The sequence below is a fragment of the Branchiostoma floridae genome, chromosome 3, assembly GCF_000003815.2.
Source record: "Branchiostoma floridae strain S238N-H82 chromosome 3, Bfl_VNyyK, whole genome shotgun sequence".
Lineage (NCBI taxonomy): Eukaryota > Metazoa > Chordata > Leptocardii > Amphioxiformes > Branchiostomatidae > Branchiostoma > Branchiostoma floridae.
Window position 1 is genome coordinate 24,092,239 of NC_049981.1, and position 14,479 is coordinate 24,106,717.

Here is a 14,479-nt window from a genome sequence, read left to right on the forward strand (position 1 = left end):
ACTGTTCGGGCGGCGCTGGAGGTTGCCCCGGACCCTGAGATACGAATGTTCCCGGTGGCTGCTGGGCGTACTGCAAGTAAACAGGAGGTCCTAACTCCACCATTCCATCATCCGATTTAAAGAAATATGTAGCAAACAAACGTTAATTGCAAAAAATTCTTGAAATCGTTTTAATGCGTCCTATTGTGATTTTTGTAATTAAAGTAGAATACACGTCATGTTTACTATTGAAAACCCCATGATAATTTCTTTACCTCATAAGCACATAATAAAGAAACAGATAATCATTTTCTTATAGTTTTGTCCCTTTCTTTCGCTGTTTTTATTCATTTTTTACCTTCCTCCTACTTCCCTCACCTTTTTCTTTCCTTCCGTCTTTCCTTTACTTTTTCCTCTCACATTAGTTCTTTTTCATTCTTTCCCTTTCCTTTTACTCTGTTTCTTTGTTCCTTTTTTTTCGTTCTTTCTTTTTCTTCTCCTAATCATAGTGTCTTTCCTTCTTTAAATCATTCTATATCTGATGCAGTACATACGCCGGGTTGTTGCGGCTGAGGTGCGTAAACCCCAGGTTGTCCGGGCGCGGGCGGCTGCGCTGGGTAGCCAGCTTGTTGCTGGGCGGGGTAAGTGCCTGGTTGCTGAACGGCGCCTGGTTGCTGGGCGGGGTAGGCGCTAGGTTGTGCCGGCTGCTGTTGTGCTGGATATGCGGGTGGCGCGTCCTGTTTCGTGTCCATGACTGAATACAGACACAAGCTTTATTGGCACGACAAAAAGTACGGTTGATTTTGCATATGGTCAACTACAAACTACATGAGAATTGAATACCGTACAACAAACAATATCCCTACATCATCAATTAGTAAGGAACATCAATTGATTATATATTATCAAAATGCCATACCTACGTTACATGTACACCATCTAGGTTTAAAACCAAACTAAATCCACGCAGTTAATGAATACAGGAACAGGTATCTTTTTCTTTTCACAGAAAAATCTTTGTGAGAAATCAAGTGAAATCAGCAGAATCGTGTTTTTGCAGCAATCACTACATCTTTCTACTAGTACTAGTGCACTTTGTGATGTATACATGGCAAAAACCTCCAGTATAGATTACACGTCAGAAGACTACGCCCGTGGCTAAGAAGTTATTTATCATATCACACGAACTGTTTGTGCAACTGTCAATAGATACAACATGGCGCCGTCTCTTGATCGTGAGATTTTAGCCCTGTGACACCCTAAATGTCTAGTTCCTGAACGATATAACTCCATTTCTCGAAATCGGAATGTTTCACATGTTTGACCTAGACGCGTGTCTTTTAAACCTTGCGACACAACACTTTTAAGGTGGACAAGTTTTACTTCAAGTCCGCTAGTGTATACATCGCTGATTACATACACAAAGGCAATGATGCGGAACGCCCCCCTCCCCTTCTGAAAAGTAGCCTAGCGGTCGAATGGATTACGGCACGTTGGTACAACGATTTTGTTTAATCGTATAGGCCTAGATATAGCATATTGTTTAAAAGTAGAAATGTCAAGTTATTTGCTATAATATAAAACTACTACAGGGATGGAAATATGTGTATTTTCGACGAATTCTGTCTGTCTCGGTAGCTTGCCCTTATTTGGGTCGCAGAACAACATGGCTGAGAGTGCAACATGGCACTCCGCAACATAGCACTCCGCTCTTTCAACCTCCTTGGCAAACCCAAGGAGATTGCTTCACCAGAATTAAAGAGCTGTCATCAAATCCCTTTCCTTGTGCGTTCGTTTCGTCCAAGCAATGCCTATCAACCTTGCTATGGTCAGGAGCGAGATTCGGTCTCACTAAATACCGAAAACAACCGAAAACAACTTGAAATTTACCGAAAACAACCGAAAACAACTCGACAAATACCGAAAACAACTCGAAGCCACCTAAAGAATGTCAAAGCAATCATGAACAACCTGTTGGAACCCGAAAAAAGCCGGAAAACAACTCGTAAACTACAACAATGTCTATATTATCTTCATCTACTGATTACTATCCCTTGAATTATTTTCTCCACGGCCGAGGGAGAGAATGGAGTGATTCTGAAGGAAGGATTCTTTCAGCAAAGGGGATGTAGCCGGTGAAAACACCTTTCCATCCTGTTTCCACCGATCACACGCTGTTTTATGGTGTAAAGTAAAATCCTTATTTTTATCATTTAGTTTAATCTGGGGCCTCTATGGTTATACACGTTTGCGGTTTTTCTATTCAAATCGATTTGTTATGGCAGCAGAAATGCGTTATAATTGAGCAAGAAATATACTAGATTGTTTTGGTTGCTAGAAAAAAAAAGGAAGTACACATTAGCTGAATAGGCAGCAGAATTTGCCAGCAGTAATTAATATGCAAACCTATTTTCCAAGCAGAGATTTCGTCGGGGGATAGCAGTGACTGCTATTTCTTGTTGTGGCCAATACTACACCCCGCCCATACCGTTACCTCTGCTTGGAGTTACACAATAGATGCCAAGTAATATAGATATCCATTGATGAGTTTGCGAGTTGACCAAGCAGTCCCGTTTATAACGTACAGGGTGGTCCGTGAATCTGAATGGGAACATTAATATATTCGAACAGGCAAAGGAGATCGTTGACTTTATTATTACTAATATTGTATTAATATCAGGGGTCGTCAAACAAATAAATCCATCGTAGCCTAACTCCTGTCCAAAATAAAGTCAAAATTATTAAATAATAGCCCACTGAAATGATTGTCTGTTGTTTATGGTTGTGTCGAGTTGTTTTCGGTAATTAGTGAAAGTTGTTTCGGTTGTTTTCGGTAGTTTTCGGTTGTTTTCGGTATTTAGTGAGACCCGAGAGATTGACTTACGAAATGAAACAAGTATTTCCGGAATTCCGGTTGCAAGTGCAGTGCCCTAGCGGCAATTTTTGTCTTGACGTTGGCAGCACAAAGGATAGCAGACGCCAGAACCCTTTGTACATGTTGCAGAAGTCCCAAATAGACCCATATGCGACATGTTGATATCTTTCTCGGTCCGCTGGGTCACGACAGGGTGAAACATGACAGGCAACCACCATGATATCGGTTAGTAGCGAACACAAGTTGATCCTAGTTGACACACACGCACTTACCTCACAACTGTACAAAACTTCTAGAACTGGTTACAAAATATGCACACTCCTGAGTGGCCCCTGGAGTTTTGAGTCGGCTAAGCAGAAAGGTGTCGATACAGCAGGTAAAATATACAGGCGCCGAGTCGTGTTTTAGGGGATCCGCCAGCGATTCGGCATGCAAATCGAATGTAGTTCAGGGCCTAAAACTTTAAGATTTTTTTTCTTGGAAAAATGGGTAGAAATTCTGGCAGTTTTGAGGTCAATGTGACTGGGGAGGGTTTCTACCTTCTGATTATGGCCCAAAAGCTGAGTTTTTGTGGTTATCAGGGGATATGAAGTTGGGACTATTTCCTGGTTGTGTAAGGGTCTGTTTCCTTGGTTGTTATGAGTTTGAGGGGGTGGTAGGGTTTGGGCGTATTTTTCTGCAAATTATGCCGTATGATTTCTAATGACAGTGGGATTTTATCACAGCTGAGATGATGGGCTTTCATATGAGGGTAAGTTTGTATGCCAGTAATGTCAGAAAGTTGAGTTATTGGCACTGTCTTTCTGTGCCTTTATGTACACATTTCAATGTGCCAAGGCTTGGCCTGCGTCTCCCCTTTACTATCGTGGACGAGTCGTGGACATCGCAGACTGTCACCTCATAAAAAATGCATTAGCACACACCCAGCTCATTAGCGATTCTGGAAGAGCGCATTATAACAAAAAGGGATGTAATTTCAAGCGCCCTTAGAATTGAAAATTGTGCTTGGTTTTCCGAATAGATTTGGGACCCCATTTGAATTAGATTTTTCGTTGGGATTATTCTTTTTGCTTGCTACATGCCACGTCCGAAATTTGTTCTATTTCCCTGTATTTCGGCCTCGGGACCTTTTATAACTGGTAGGGCTGGGTATCGGTACAGTGTACCGGTACAAAACCGGTTTTTCGTATTGGACCGGTCCAGAAAAACCGGACCTGAAAAAATTAGGTGGACCGAATGTTGGACCGATTACAAAATTAACAGATAATTTTATCAGGCATTCACACGTTTTAGCGCTTGTAGATGGAAGAAAATAACAAGAGTGAAGTAGAGTAGAGTTTATATTAATTTCTACCAAGTTGTACAGCCAATCGTACCGGTTCAGTTAGCGTTGTATAATTTTAAAGCGCCAGTGTGAGTCTAAATGAGTGAGTAAAATGGACCATTGATATGAGTCATACTGCATCAGGTCCAGGTTCAGGTCCGGACCTGGACCTAATTCTTTGGACCTGAACCGGACCTGGACCTGAATTTTCTGTACCGGTACCCAGCCCTAATAACTGGTATTCAAAACGGGATGTACCCGTCAAAATCATACAAACATGTAAAATAAGTCTCTTGTATGTGTTTTATTGTGAGATTTTCGCCATATTTACATACAGACTTTAAACTCTCGATACCACTCTTCTCCGTACCACATAGCACGGTGGCAATTATGCACATTCAAAGGAAGCAATATGATAATTCCTCTGAACCGCCTTCCTAGCTTTGGGGAGACGCAACCATTAGAATTTTCCCCAGTAATACATGTAATCCAATGGGAGAGTTGAGGAAACAAATATGCAATTATCTCAAGAATAAAAAGTTCAAGACATACAAACTTACCCCCAAATGATAGCCTACTATGTCCTGTCTCACCAAAGTCATTTGCAAGGATTTCTATACGGCTAGTCTTTTCATAAACCCCTTAATTAGAGCCCTTGGACTGGCCCATTGGGCTCAAAACAGATATCTGTGACGATACCACTATTTCAGGGGGTGCAGAAACCCCCTCGATGGAGAAAGGTAATTTTTACTACTAATTCAACAAGTATAAATCCTACCAAGAAAGGCTTTTAATAGTTTAAGGCATTGTTTCTAGCTCTCTTACCGGGGGCTTCTAGGCGCCTGCGCTAATTCTTACGTCTCCCCTTGGGGAACTTGCTACACTTGAAAAAAGGCTGAAAACAAAATCAAATTTACAATTGCTCGCCACTAAAACTGGCTACCAGAGAATATTTATACAGTAACTTGCCAGTAACAGTGATTTGTGTAAAATAGCATCAGCTTCACAGAGCCTAGCAATGGAATTTTGTTAAATGAAATACTCATTCAAAAACATAGAACAAACTCATAATTAGAGTTTCGATCACTTTCAAAAATCTAAGCAATGATCATTCTATAGCTTCTGCTGATGCATCAAGATGTCAAAGTGAGATTCTCCAACGCCTTATTTGGCAATCTTGTAGGTAGCCACGTGCGCCTTGCAGTTCGGACAGGTGTGCTTGGTGTCCTTAAAGTTGGAGATACAGCATGGGAAGCAACACCCCAGCCAGAATACCGGAAACGACAACCTGAACATTGTATAAAGAAAAAAGAAGAAGAAAAAAAGATAAGAAAATATAATAAGGACTTAACATGCATAGCATTGAAATGAAAGGCAAAATGTTAAACAAAGTTAACATACTAGAGGGTAATCACCCAATTAAAAAGTCTTAGAGCTGTTGCATGTTTATTTTGAAAATTATTCTTGCCACTCACCCTATCAGGAAGACGGTCCCTGCGACCATCCAGGCAAACTTCCCGACCTTGGTCTCAGTAACCGTGTCGATAACCTGCTGACAGGACGGACACTTCACCCTCACGGACACCCTGCTGCGTTCAGGGGGTTCAGGGATCTGCACTGGGACCATAGCGGCCTGGGGAGCTAGAGGTAAAATTGAAATATGTGTCTACCATTTTTTTTGTACTTAATAAATCTTGACCAACGGTATGAATCGCGTATCACAATACAAGTCCTTATTCCGCAGGGTTACAACAAGCTGAACTGTCGTCACATCAGTCAACCAAAAACAGAGGATGTACCCATTAGTCCTGTGACTCATATGAATAAAAAATCAGTCTTCTCTCAACCCAAGGTCTCTCTCAAATTAATTAAATACGCACGATGATGAAAATGTGAACGGGTAGGGTCTGCATATGCATGTGTTTTAATGAGTGAGTGTCCTATTGTTTTACAAATAGACGTCGGTGTCGCGTAATTCACCACAAATGGAAATCCACAGGTCGTCTGATTATATATGTTCATTGTTACATTAACTTATCGTTTGGAATATCACACTGTCTTCTGGAGTAGACTGACTTACCAGAAGTGTAAGTTACTGTCGCCGCTGGTACGGCCTGCTGTCCGGCCTGCAATTAATATGTTCGAGAATAGTTCATAACACAGATATTTTCTCTAATAGAAGCATGGGGCTATATGGACTATTAGGGAGTTGACGGACATGATAGTTTGCGATGTGTACAAAACTGTTCATCCGTAATCTGGATGTGTCATGCAATATGCCATCATTTTGACGGATAACATGAGTTTTCTCCCACAAATAGGTAGAGATTGATGAAATTTACATATGGTTACGTACATCTGGCTGGCCGGGCAGAGTAGGCGAATGCCTCTCCCGTAGTTCCGTCTTTTCTGACATCTTTGATGTAAAGACCTGTAAATGACACAAAATTCAAAACCGTAAAACTGTCAATCGTGTTTTCTTGATATAACATGTTTTGCATATGTGTATACATATACACTGAGTGTGTAATTGTGTGTGTCCGTGTCACGGTGTGTGAGAGAGTTAGTGCTTGTGTGTGAGTGACTGGGTATGCACTTATGAATCTGTGTTTATTATGATCAATATCATCCATTTCCTGCTAACCAAGCCTGGAGATGAGGCTAGTTCACAAAACACACCTCCCTCCGGCGATTTGCCCCCTACCATATCGTTGTAAACATATACAATGGCGCCGCCCTCTACGGTTACAAACCTCGTGACAACTCGTCACTGTGTGTTCAGCACTGTCACTACAATTTTCTATTAAAACACGTTCTGTTTTTCATAAAACGTATAGTCTAAATTCTTAGCAAACTTCATTGCTAGCTACACAATAGCAACACAACTGTGACCTCTCTATCTCTGAAGCAGAACAGTGAAGACGGCGAGTTTCCGAGCTTCGTGCCTTTAACTTCGTCCGACAGGTCGTTAGTCGACAGACAACATATACACATGTCAAGATACGAAGACTAAAATCTTAATAAGTTCATTTGCAACCGGTTAACCTCTTTGCTCAATGAGTGTACTAGATACAAATAACGGCGAGTACAATCTATCCTAGTATAACCGGTCTTATTGTCGAACTTGAGGGAAGGCAAGCTGAATATCTAGGTCAGAAATAAGTTCTTTTTTCAGTCTAATCTCAAAACGAGTTCAAATCGCCAGCCAAGTCTATCCGTATACAGAGTAAAGATATCCTTCTTCACACATCAAAGTAGTACTGACAAAAAAAAAAATAGACCTAGCAAAAGTCTTACCTAATGACCCAGGCCACCTGCTTGTTGCTGTTGCACGCACGTATATAGACACACCCCGTGCCGAGAATGTTACGGACCTGTTCTCTCAAATGACAGTGTTTATGTCCTGTTGCCAAGTGATCCATTCGTGGTGCGTGCAAAGTGTAACACGATGCGGTTGTTTTAACGTCGAGCGATTTATCAGCCTTTTTATCACTGCATTACAATGGTCTATATCTTTCCATTGTTTCTGAACCGGGGCCCGGCCGGGTAGCTTTCGGGAACAAAAACAATGATATTAAAGACATCAAAATACACGAAATGTCAAAATGATATTCATGGGCAAGACTTGTGCATATTTCTAGGGAAACATTTTAATTTTTCGTTTCTTGAAACAGCCCGGCCCAGTCCCGGTTTGGAAATGTGACGTTAGCCTAAACGTGGGAAATGTCATGCGCCTTGGCTGTTGCATGCACAGTACACATAATCATTAACTAGAGTACCACGAAACGCATACCTTCGCCAAAAAATCAACGCTTATTATAGGGAGTGCCTTTATCAAATACTTTAAGGTCATGGACTATACAAATACATCTCAAAACATATATAACCTTCTTGGCAAAGGTAAAAAGTCTTCACATTTCCATGCCACGTAAGGATCGCCGAAATAAGGGGGAAACACCCCTTCACATCAAAATGGTGAAACCCCTTCCAATCATACACTTCTGCTTAAGGAGATAGTCTGCAAACAAACAAAGAACATGGCATCCTGCAAACTAATAAACAACTTGTCAGCAAAAATAACATGTATGTTTTGCCATCAGAAACCTGTCATTAACTATGTACATGTGCTGCACAGGAAGTGGCGAGTATCCATGAAAAGAGGTCGATTTCTGGAATAACACACTTACCATAATAATCGTGTTAATAAAGCCCAGATTTTCATACAATACATTTCAGTATTTTTACCATCACCTAAGGTATGTTCATAATAAAAATACTGCAAATCCACCAATCCCCATTTGACTTATTCTCTTCCAAAGATAACAACAAAATCAGTTGTTGCAGTTCAAAATAAGCTACCAGGGGCCCAAATTTACACGACTTACCCCCTGCCCAAAGACGTATCCACTACTAAAAAATCATGAACCTGTCACTTGAGGAAAATTTTTCCACCAACTTTGAAACTCCGCTACAGTACCGTAACTCGCCGCTAGGATGCCCATTCTTAAACTTGACCTTTATGTTCCCAACCCCCACACGACTACCAAAAATCATGCAAAACAATCCACACCGTTTCGAGTATCTTGTACGCAAACACACACACAAACACACTCGCCTCGCTGCTGCGCCGACGGAAAGCGCCAGAAGACCCATTATCTAACTCGACCTTTAGTTTCCTAACCCCCACATAGCTACCATAAATCAATCAAAACGATCCAAAATGTCTAGAGTTATCCTGTACGCAAACACACAAACAAACACACTCGCCTCGCTGCAGCGCCGATGAAAAGCTCTAGGTGAACCGTTGTCGAACAGCACCTTCCGTCATGCAACCGCTACTCAAATACCAAATATCATGAATTTCCATCCATAGCTACTCTAGTTATATGCTGCTGACCTACATACAGAGACACAACACCATGTCTCCACTCAAAACATAACCTCGCCATTCTGGCGAAGGTAACAACAGTTTCATGACAGACAAAACAAATTGTTCTGTCCATTAATTTTCTGTTATGACTGGTAATAGTTTACGTTAAAGGGAAGTATAATATAATGCCAGGAAGTCAAAACAAATTATATTCCAGTACTATATGAGGAGATAGTTGGCGGTTTCCAATTAGGCCTAGTGTTTCCAACATATGTAATGTCCAAATGCCCGAAGTTTACTATTTTTTGTCTGATGACAGTTCGTTGTTTACTTTACTTTACTTTATCCGTCCGTCCACTTGTACCGTTAGGGTGACGCGGGGACATTTCATTGCAGCGACTGACATGTAAAACAGCATCACCTTAATAGACTACCTTTGTGATTGTTCAAACCTTTATTTATCTATGTGGATAACTTAGTCATGCATAGAACTACAAAGGTATCACTTTTCAAGAAATCTGTCCTAACAAACGTCGCAATAATGCTAATGAGGCATTATACGATTTCGACTGAGATTGGATAACATTGCATTGCTATGTATGTCTAAGAAAGTCTTTCGGCTAACGTTTTTAGAAATTGTTAGAATCTGTTAATATAACTTGAGCATTCCTTATGACCACATCGTTATTTGCTTTCTTGGTTTCTCATAAATGAATAAAGGTACGAACAGCCACGAAGGTCGCATGATAAGGTGACCTACTTCATTTCATCTTGGAGAAATTACTTGCTTTGATATCTCTAGGAGTAATCATGTGCTGACGTCAACGGCTTAAGACACCATGCTAAGTTAAAGCCCTCTCAGAGCAAGATGCCTATATCACCACATACAGCACGACAAACTGAATGGACAATACTGTCCGTTAGCGCACCATTCAAGATAGATATATTGATCGACATGTGGTTCGTCGCCTAATTATGTGAGCAGAAAAAGTAATTACCCTCTCTGTGTGAAATTTCAACGGGAAAATTGTCAAAATTCAATTGAATTTGTTATGAGTAACATTTGCATAGCAATAGCCACACGGCTAAAACATCACATTTATTGTAAGATATCACAGCAATATATACAAAACATACAGTGTGAAAACACCTTTCGTTGTCCTTTATAGAGCTTCGTTGCAATATTGGGGTACTGTTGAAATTACATATAAAACGTTTCGCATAAGTAAGAATATATTCTAATGTAAAGATTATATTCAGACATGTTATTGTTAAAAGCATTAATATAGTCGGATTAGCAACATGTGTAGGAAGGGACGCATTCAATACATTATTACATTTTTTCCACAATGAAACCTTACTGACCGAAACTTTAATGACAGTGATTCTCTTAAAGCTAATAAGAAAAACGCCCCGTATATAAGTATAAACACGTACCGTACAGGGGTTGGGCGACATTATATCATGCAATAAAATGAAATTCAAAAAAAGAAATACGATGCAACAGCAATTTAAAATACTATATTCGTAAAAGTAATTAATGCGGAAACCACGTTCTTTAAATCACAGATTACCATATCAAACAAATCTGAAATACTATATTAGTTGGATGTTTAACATTTCGTTAAAGTTATCAATGCGAAAACCACGTTTTTTTTAAATCACAGATTACCAAATCAAACAAGAAAAATAAGTGTGTTGATGATGTTGTACACTGTCAGATTGCTGAGGTGTTTACCTCGCGATCTGATAGGTGCCCAGGTGAGTTTGGCAGTTGGGACAGGTGTGCCTGACGTCCTTACAGCTGGGGATACACATGGGGATGAAGCAGCACCCCAACCACAGCAGGGGGAAACCCATCCTGTAAAATTAGAATAAAAAGGGTCCCACTTTAGCACACTATCTAAATTTGGTATGGAAGTTCATGGTAGATTTCTTGTCATTGTGACTTTTTAATAATAATAATGATATTTCCGAGCTCAGATGAATTTCTACAAAATGCGTCTATATATAATATGGAATTTTTTTATAGATTTGTGTAATCTCTCAGGTTAATCTCTTATTAGGTTTTTGCATCAATTTTGGCATCAAAGCTTCAAGACATGTATTTTTCAGCGTCCTGTACGATATTATTATGACTTTTGCTATCAGAGCAACTGTGGTGACCGTGAACTTTAACGTCATATAGCTATCAAACGACGTGTGCAATCTTGGTGTTTTTTCCTAAACTTTGTTGGCAACAATCTATAAAACTTAGAGTAAGTTTATCCCTACATTTATCACTACAGTCAACGACTAATATGAGGGGGCCAATCTTCCGATACCACTCACCCGACCAGGAAGATAATCCCCACCGCCATCCAAGTGAAGAGCCCGATCTGCCGCTCGATGGTAGTCTGGATACTCTGCTGACAGGTCGGGCATGTCATCCTCACTGGGTCCTTGCTACGGGTAGGGTGGTCAGGTGGGATCATCGGGACCGGCTGGCCGACTAGGTACAACAACACGAATAATTATTCAAGCATTTAGTATTTTTTTTCAAGTACGTATATCACATTTTGATATAAGATCCTAAGGGAAATAATTGCACGATGCTTACTTTTTTTCCTGACACCTACATAATATATTATTGTCTAGCTAGTTCCCGTTACTAGTTTGTAACTTTTGTATTGTGCATCAATATCACCTTGGTCTCTAACCATCACCGACGCATGAAATGCCAAATCTATGAACAGAATGCAGTAAACCATGCAAAATTCTTTTCTTTTCAAGTACAAGTACGAGGAAAGTACGAAACTTCTATGTGTTTTAACATATTGCAACCATGTTTGAATAAACCGACGCTTCTAATTTTTGCTATTTCTTTTTGAGTAACCGGCTCGTCTTGCCAGAGAGTTGCAGCTTATATCAAGTAGAATCAGAATAGGTCGATCAAGAGCTTGAAGTTAACCAAGAAACCAAGTGTGTCCTTGGGGGGTGGGGGTACTGTCTTTCCTTTAATATTAACTTGAGAAAGCGTACGTTTCTTGTAATGTTTCTTACCCACAACGGTAGTTCCCGGGGGCACAGGAGGTCCCATCCCCTGAAATGGAGAGATCTACCGGTAAGCTGGTGTTATTGAATACTGACAAAGACCACAGCAATGATTATCACTGTTCGTACAGTAGCTGTAGAATTATCTCATCTTATCTCATTTTAATATCACTATCCTTTGAATCTGGTTGTCGCACAAACACAGGCTAGGCAGCCACAGACGCACACATACACGCACAGCACTCGCAAGCACATAGATCTAGACACACTGACACACAGCGCACACATGCACACAGACAAACACATCGCAGGAATGCACAAGAACACGCGCAAAGATACGCGCAAAGACACACACACACACACACACACACACACACACACACGCAACGTACACACACACACGCACACACACACGCAAAGATACACACACAGACGCGCGGTCTTGTTAACTCTCCCTCACATGTGCGGTATCTATTAAAAACTGCTTTTTGTATTACAGACGATAGTTTCCATACCACAGGTTGGCCGGGTGATGGCTGGTACACTGTAGGCTGGCCCGGCAGTCCGGCGGGCTGACCCGGGTCATGTGCCGGGTACGGCGGCGGGGCGCCCATATCCACCTTTTCGGTCATGTTTGCTTGAAAGTCCTATTCCATAACAAGAAAAATGAGACAAATAAACTGCAGGACATACAAGGTAAAGGGTAGTTTTTTTTTTTTTTACAAATATGATTGCAGTATTCGAATGATATGTAGATATTCTTTACAATCTAGACATTTAGCTCTGACGTCAACTGCAGTTGTTTTTACATTGTACAAACCTGGAAAGTAGAAAAAATACTAGGCTGCTTATTAGTTCATAACGCGGAATAGATACTTTATTTTAGAATCGTCAAAACATACTCTAAGGTCGTTATGACATTAGTAGAATCCTTTATCATTCACCACAGGGCCTGGTCTAGAGCCTACAGCATACTATTTACTTGCTTTATTTTCCTTGCCAGCATCAAAATGGGTGTCTGTTCTCAGGTTTCCTTTGGTGCCTGTCACATGATGGGCCGAGTTGTTTGCGATGCTAACAAAGCACCTTCTGCAGGTAATTCAGACCCTCTTAGGTCTATATACAGCAGCACTATGGATGACATTCTTTAAAAAGATGTTTTTGGTCGTAACCTTTAGAAATCTACATGTTCAAACATAGTACCTAACAGCCTTTGGAGATGATGAACGATATGATTATAACACCTGTCCTGTTCTTGATATGCATCCAAAATGTTATCCATCGGGAACATGTACACCACGATCAATATAACACAAAAGTGGGTAAACATTGTGGAGACTTTACACATGGACAAGTGTAAATATTTTCCCTCAGCTATTTTACCAAGTTGTCCGTACCAGGTTCATCTTATTAGTCTATGGTTCAAGTCTGCATGTCCTCGTTATTGTTTGGTAGAGGGTGGTGCAATGGCGCAATCGGGTCCCATTACAACGACGCAACATGGTGTACAGACCTTGTAAGTATGACAAGGTACATGAAATATACATTATCACATCCAATGCCCCTTACATGTTTGGACTCAATGCAGTCTAAACATGACACACAGTTACTATAGAAATACCATGGCTAAGGGTTTGATGCGATTTTTACTGAAATAAATGGGAAAGGAAAACTTACAGGAAGTAACAACACACATCAGAGTACTTACCACACAAAGGTGCTACCTTGACACCTGTTAACTGCGCCGTTGCGTCGTAGGGCGTTACCCCGAGTAACGCTGGAACGTGACGTTGCTTTACTGACCCAGACGTTGTGTGGCGCTACGTTAACATGCGTCCGACTGGCCAGCCATACACACTGTTGAGAGAGTGATCTAGCGGTCATTAGACGAAGCGTATTGGTTTGGATGACCTCCCGTGACCCTGAAAGTAACAGAACATAGTTCGTCAATGGGGATTAGGTTGATCAGGGACCCCGAAATGAAACCGGTTTAAAATTTGAATTAAGGCACACAAGAAAGGTAATAAAAGAAACATGTTTTTGTTCAGGGTACAACTTTAAGATATGTGAAAAGAAACACTAATTTGCCAACTCGTCAATCATCTTCATTACGCACAGCGGAGGCCATGTGAACTGCAGTCCATGCACACTAGTAATTGGTAATGTTATTTGGGCGTAGATTTATGGGGGTATCCGATACATTCTATGGTCTTCGACCAAACTCAAATCAGATTAATGGGAATTAATGGTACAGAAATGTCAAATTTGATATGCAGACATTTTTTTCACAAGTTTTAAGAAGAGGAAAGTGACTCGTAACCGCTCTACACTTCACGTTTCGTTATCTAGCGCAGTGTATTTAGTCATGCTTGGTATGGTTTTACAGTAATGACCATAC

The 14,479-nt window shown here is 40.7% G+C and overlaps 2 protein-coding genes and 1 long non-coding RNA gene across 3 annotated transcripts; all 3 read right to left on the minus strand.

Annotated features, from left to right (window-relative positions):
- On the minus strand, positions 1 to 3,312 carry LOC118412609. The gene is made up of 3 exons (XR_004830787.1): positions 3,127 to 3,312; positions 534 to 733; positions 1 to 70 (listed from the first exon to the last, which is right to left on the minus strand). It is a non-coding gene; the product is annotated as an uncharacterized LOC118412609 (long non-coding RNA).
- A 1,151-nt stretch (positions 3,313 to 4,463) lies between these two features.
- On the minus strand, positions 4,464 to 7,627 carry LOC118412606 (LITAF domain-containing protein-like). Its single transcript, XM_035815571.1, has 5 exons — positions 7,476 to 7,627; positions 6,535 to 6,609; positions 6,259 to 6,304; positions 5,654 to 5,819; positions 4,464 to 5,466 (listed from the first exon to the last, which is right to left on the minus strand). The coding sequence occupies exons 2-5, from the start codon at positions 6,592 to 6,594 to the stop codon at positions 5,343 to 5,345; spliced, it is 396 nt and encodes a 131-aa protein (XP_035671464.1). The 5' UTR covers positions 6,595 to 6,609; positions 7,476 to 7,627; the 3' UTR covers positions 4,464 to 5,342.
- Positions 7,628 to 10,110: 2,483 nt separating this feature from the next.
- LOC118412601 (lipopolysaccharide-induced tumor necrosis factor-alpha factor homolog) lies at positions 10,111 to 14,280 on the minus strand. Its single transcript, XM_035815565.1, has 5 exons — positions 13,790 to 14,280; positions 12,597 to 12,728; positions 12,091 to 12,130; positions 11,380 to 11,539; positions 10,111 to 10,909 (listed from the first exon to the last, which is right to left on the minus strand). Exons 2-5 carry the CDS (start codon positions 12,711 to 12,713, stop codon positions 10,783 to 10,785), a joined length of 444 nt encoding a protein of 147 aa, XP_035671458.1. The 5' UTR covers positions 12,714 to 12,728; positions 13,790 to 14,280; the 3' UTR covers positions 10,111 to 10,782.
- Positions 14,281 to 14,479: the final 199 nt, after the last annotated feature.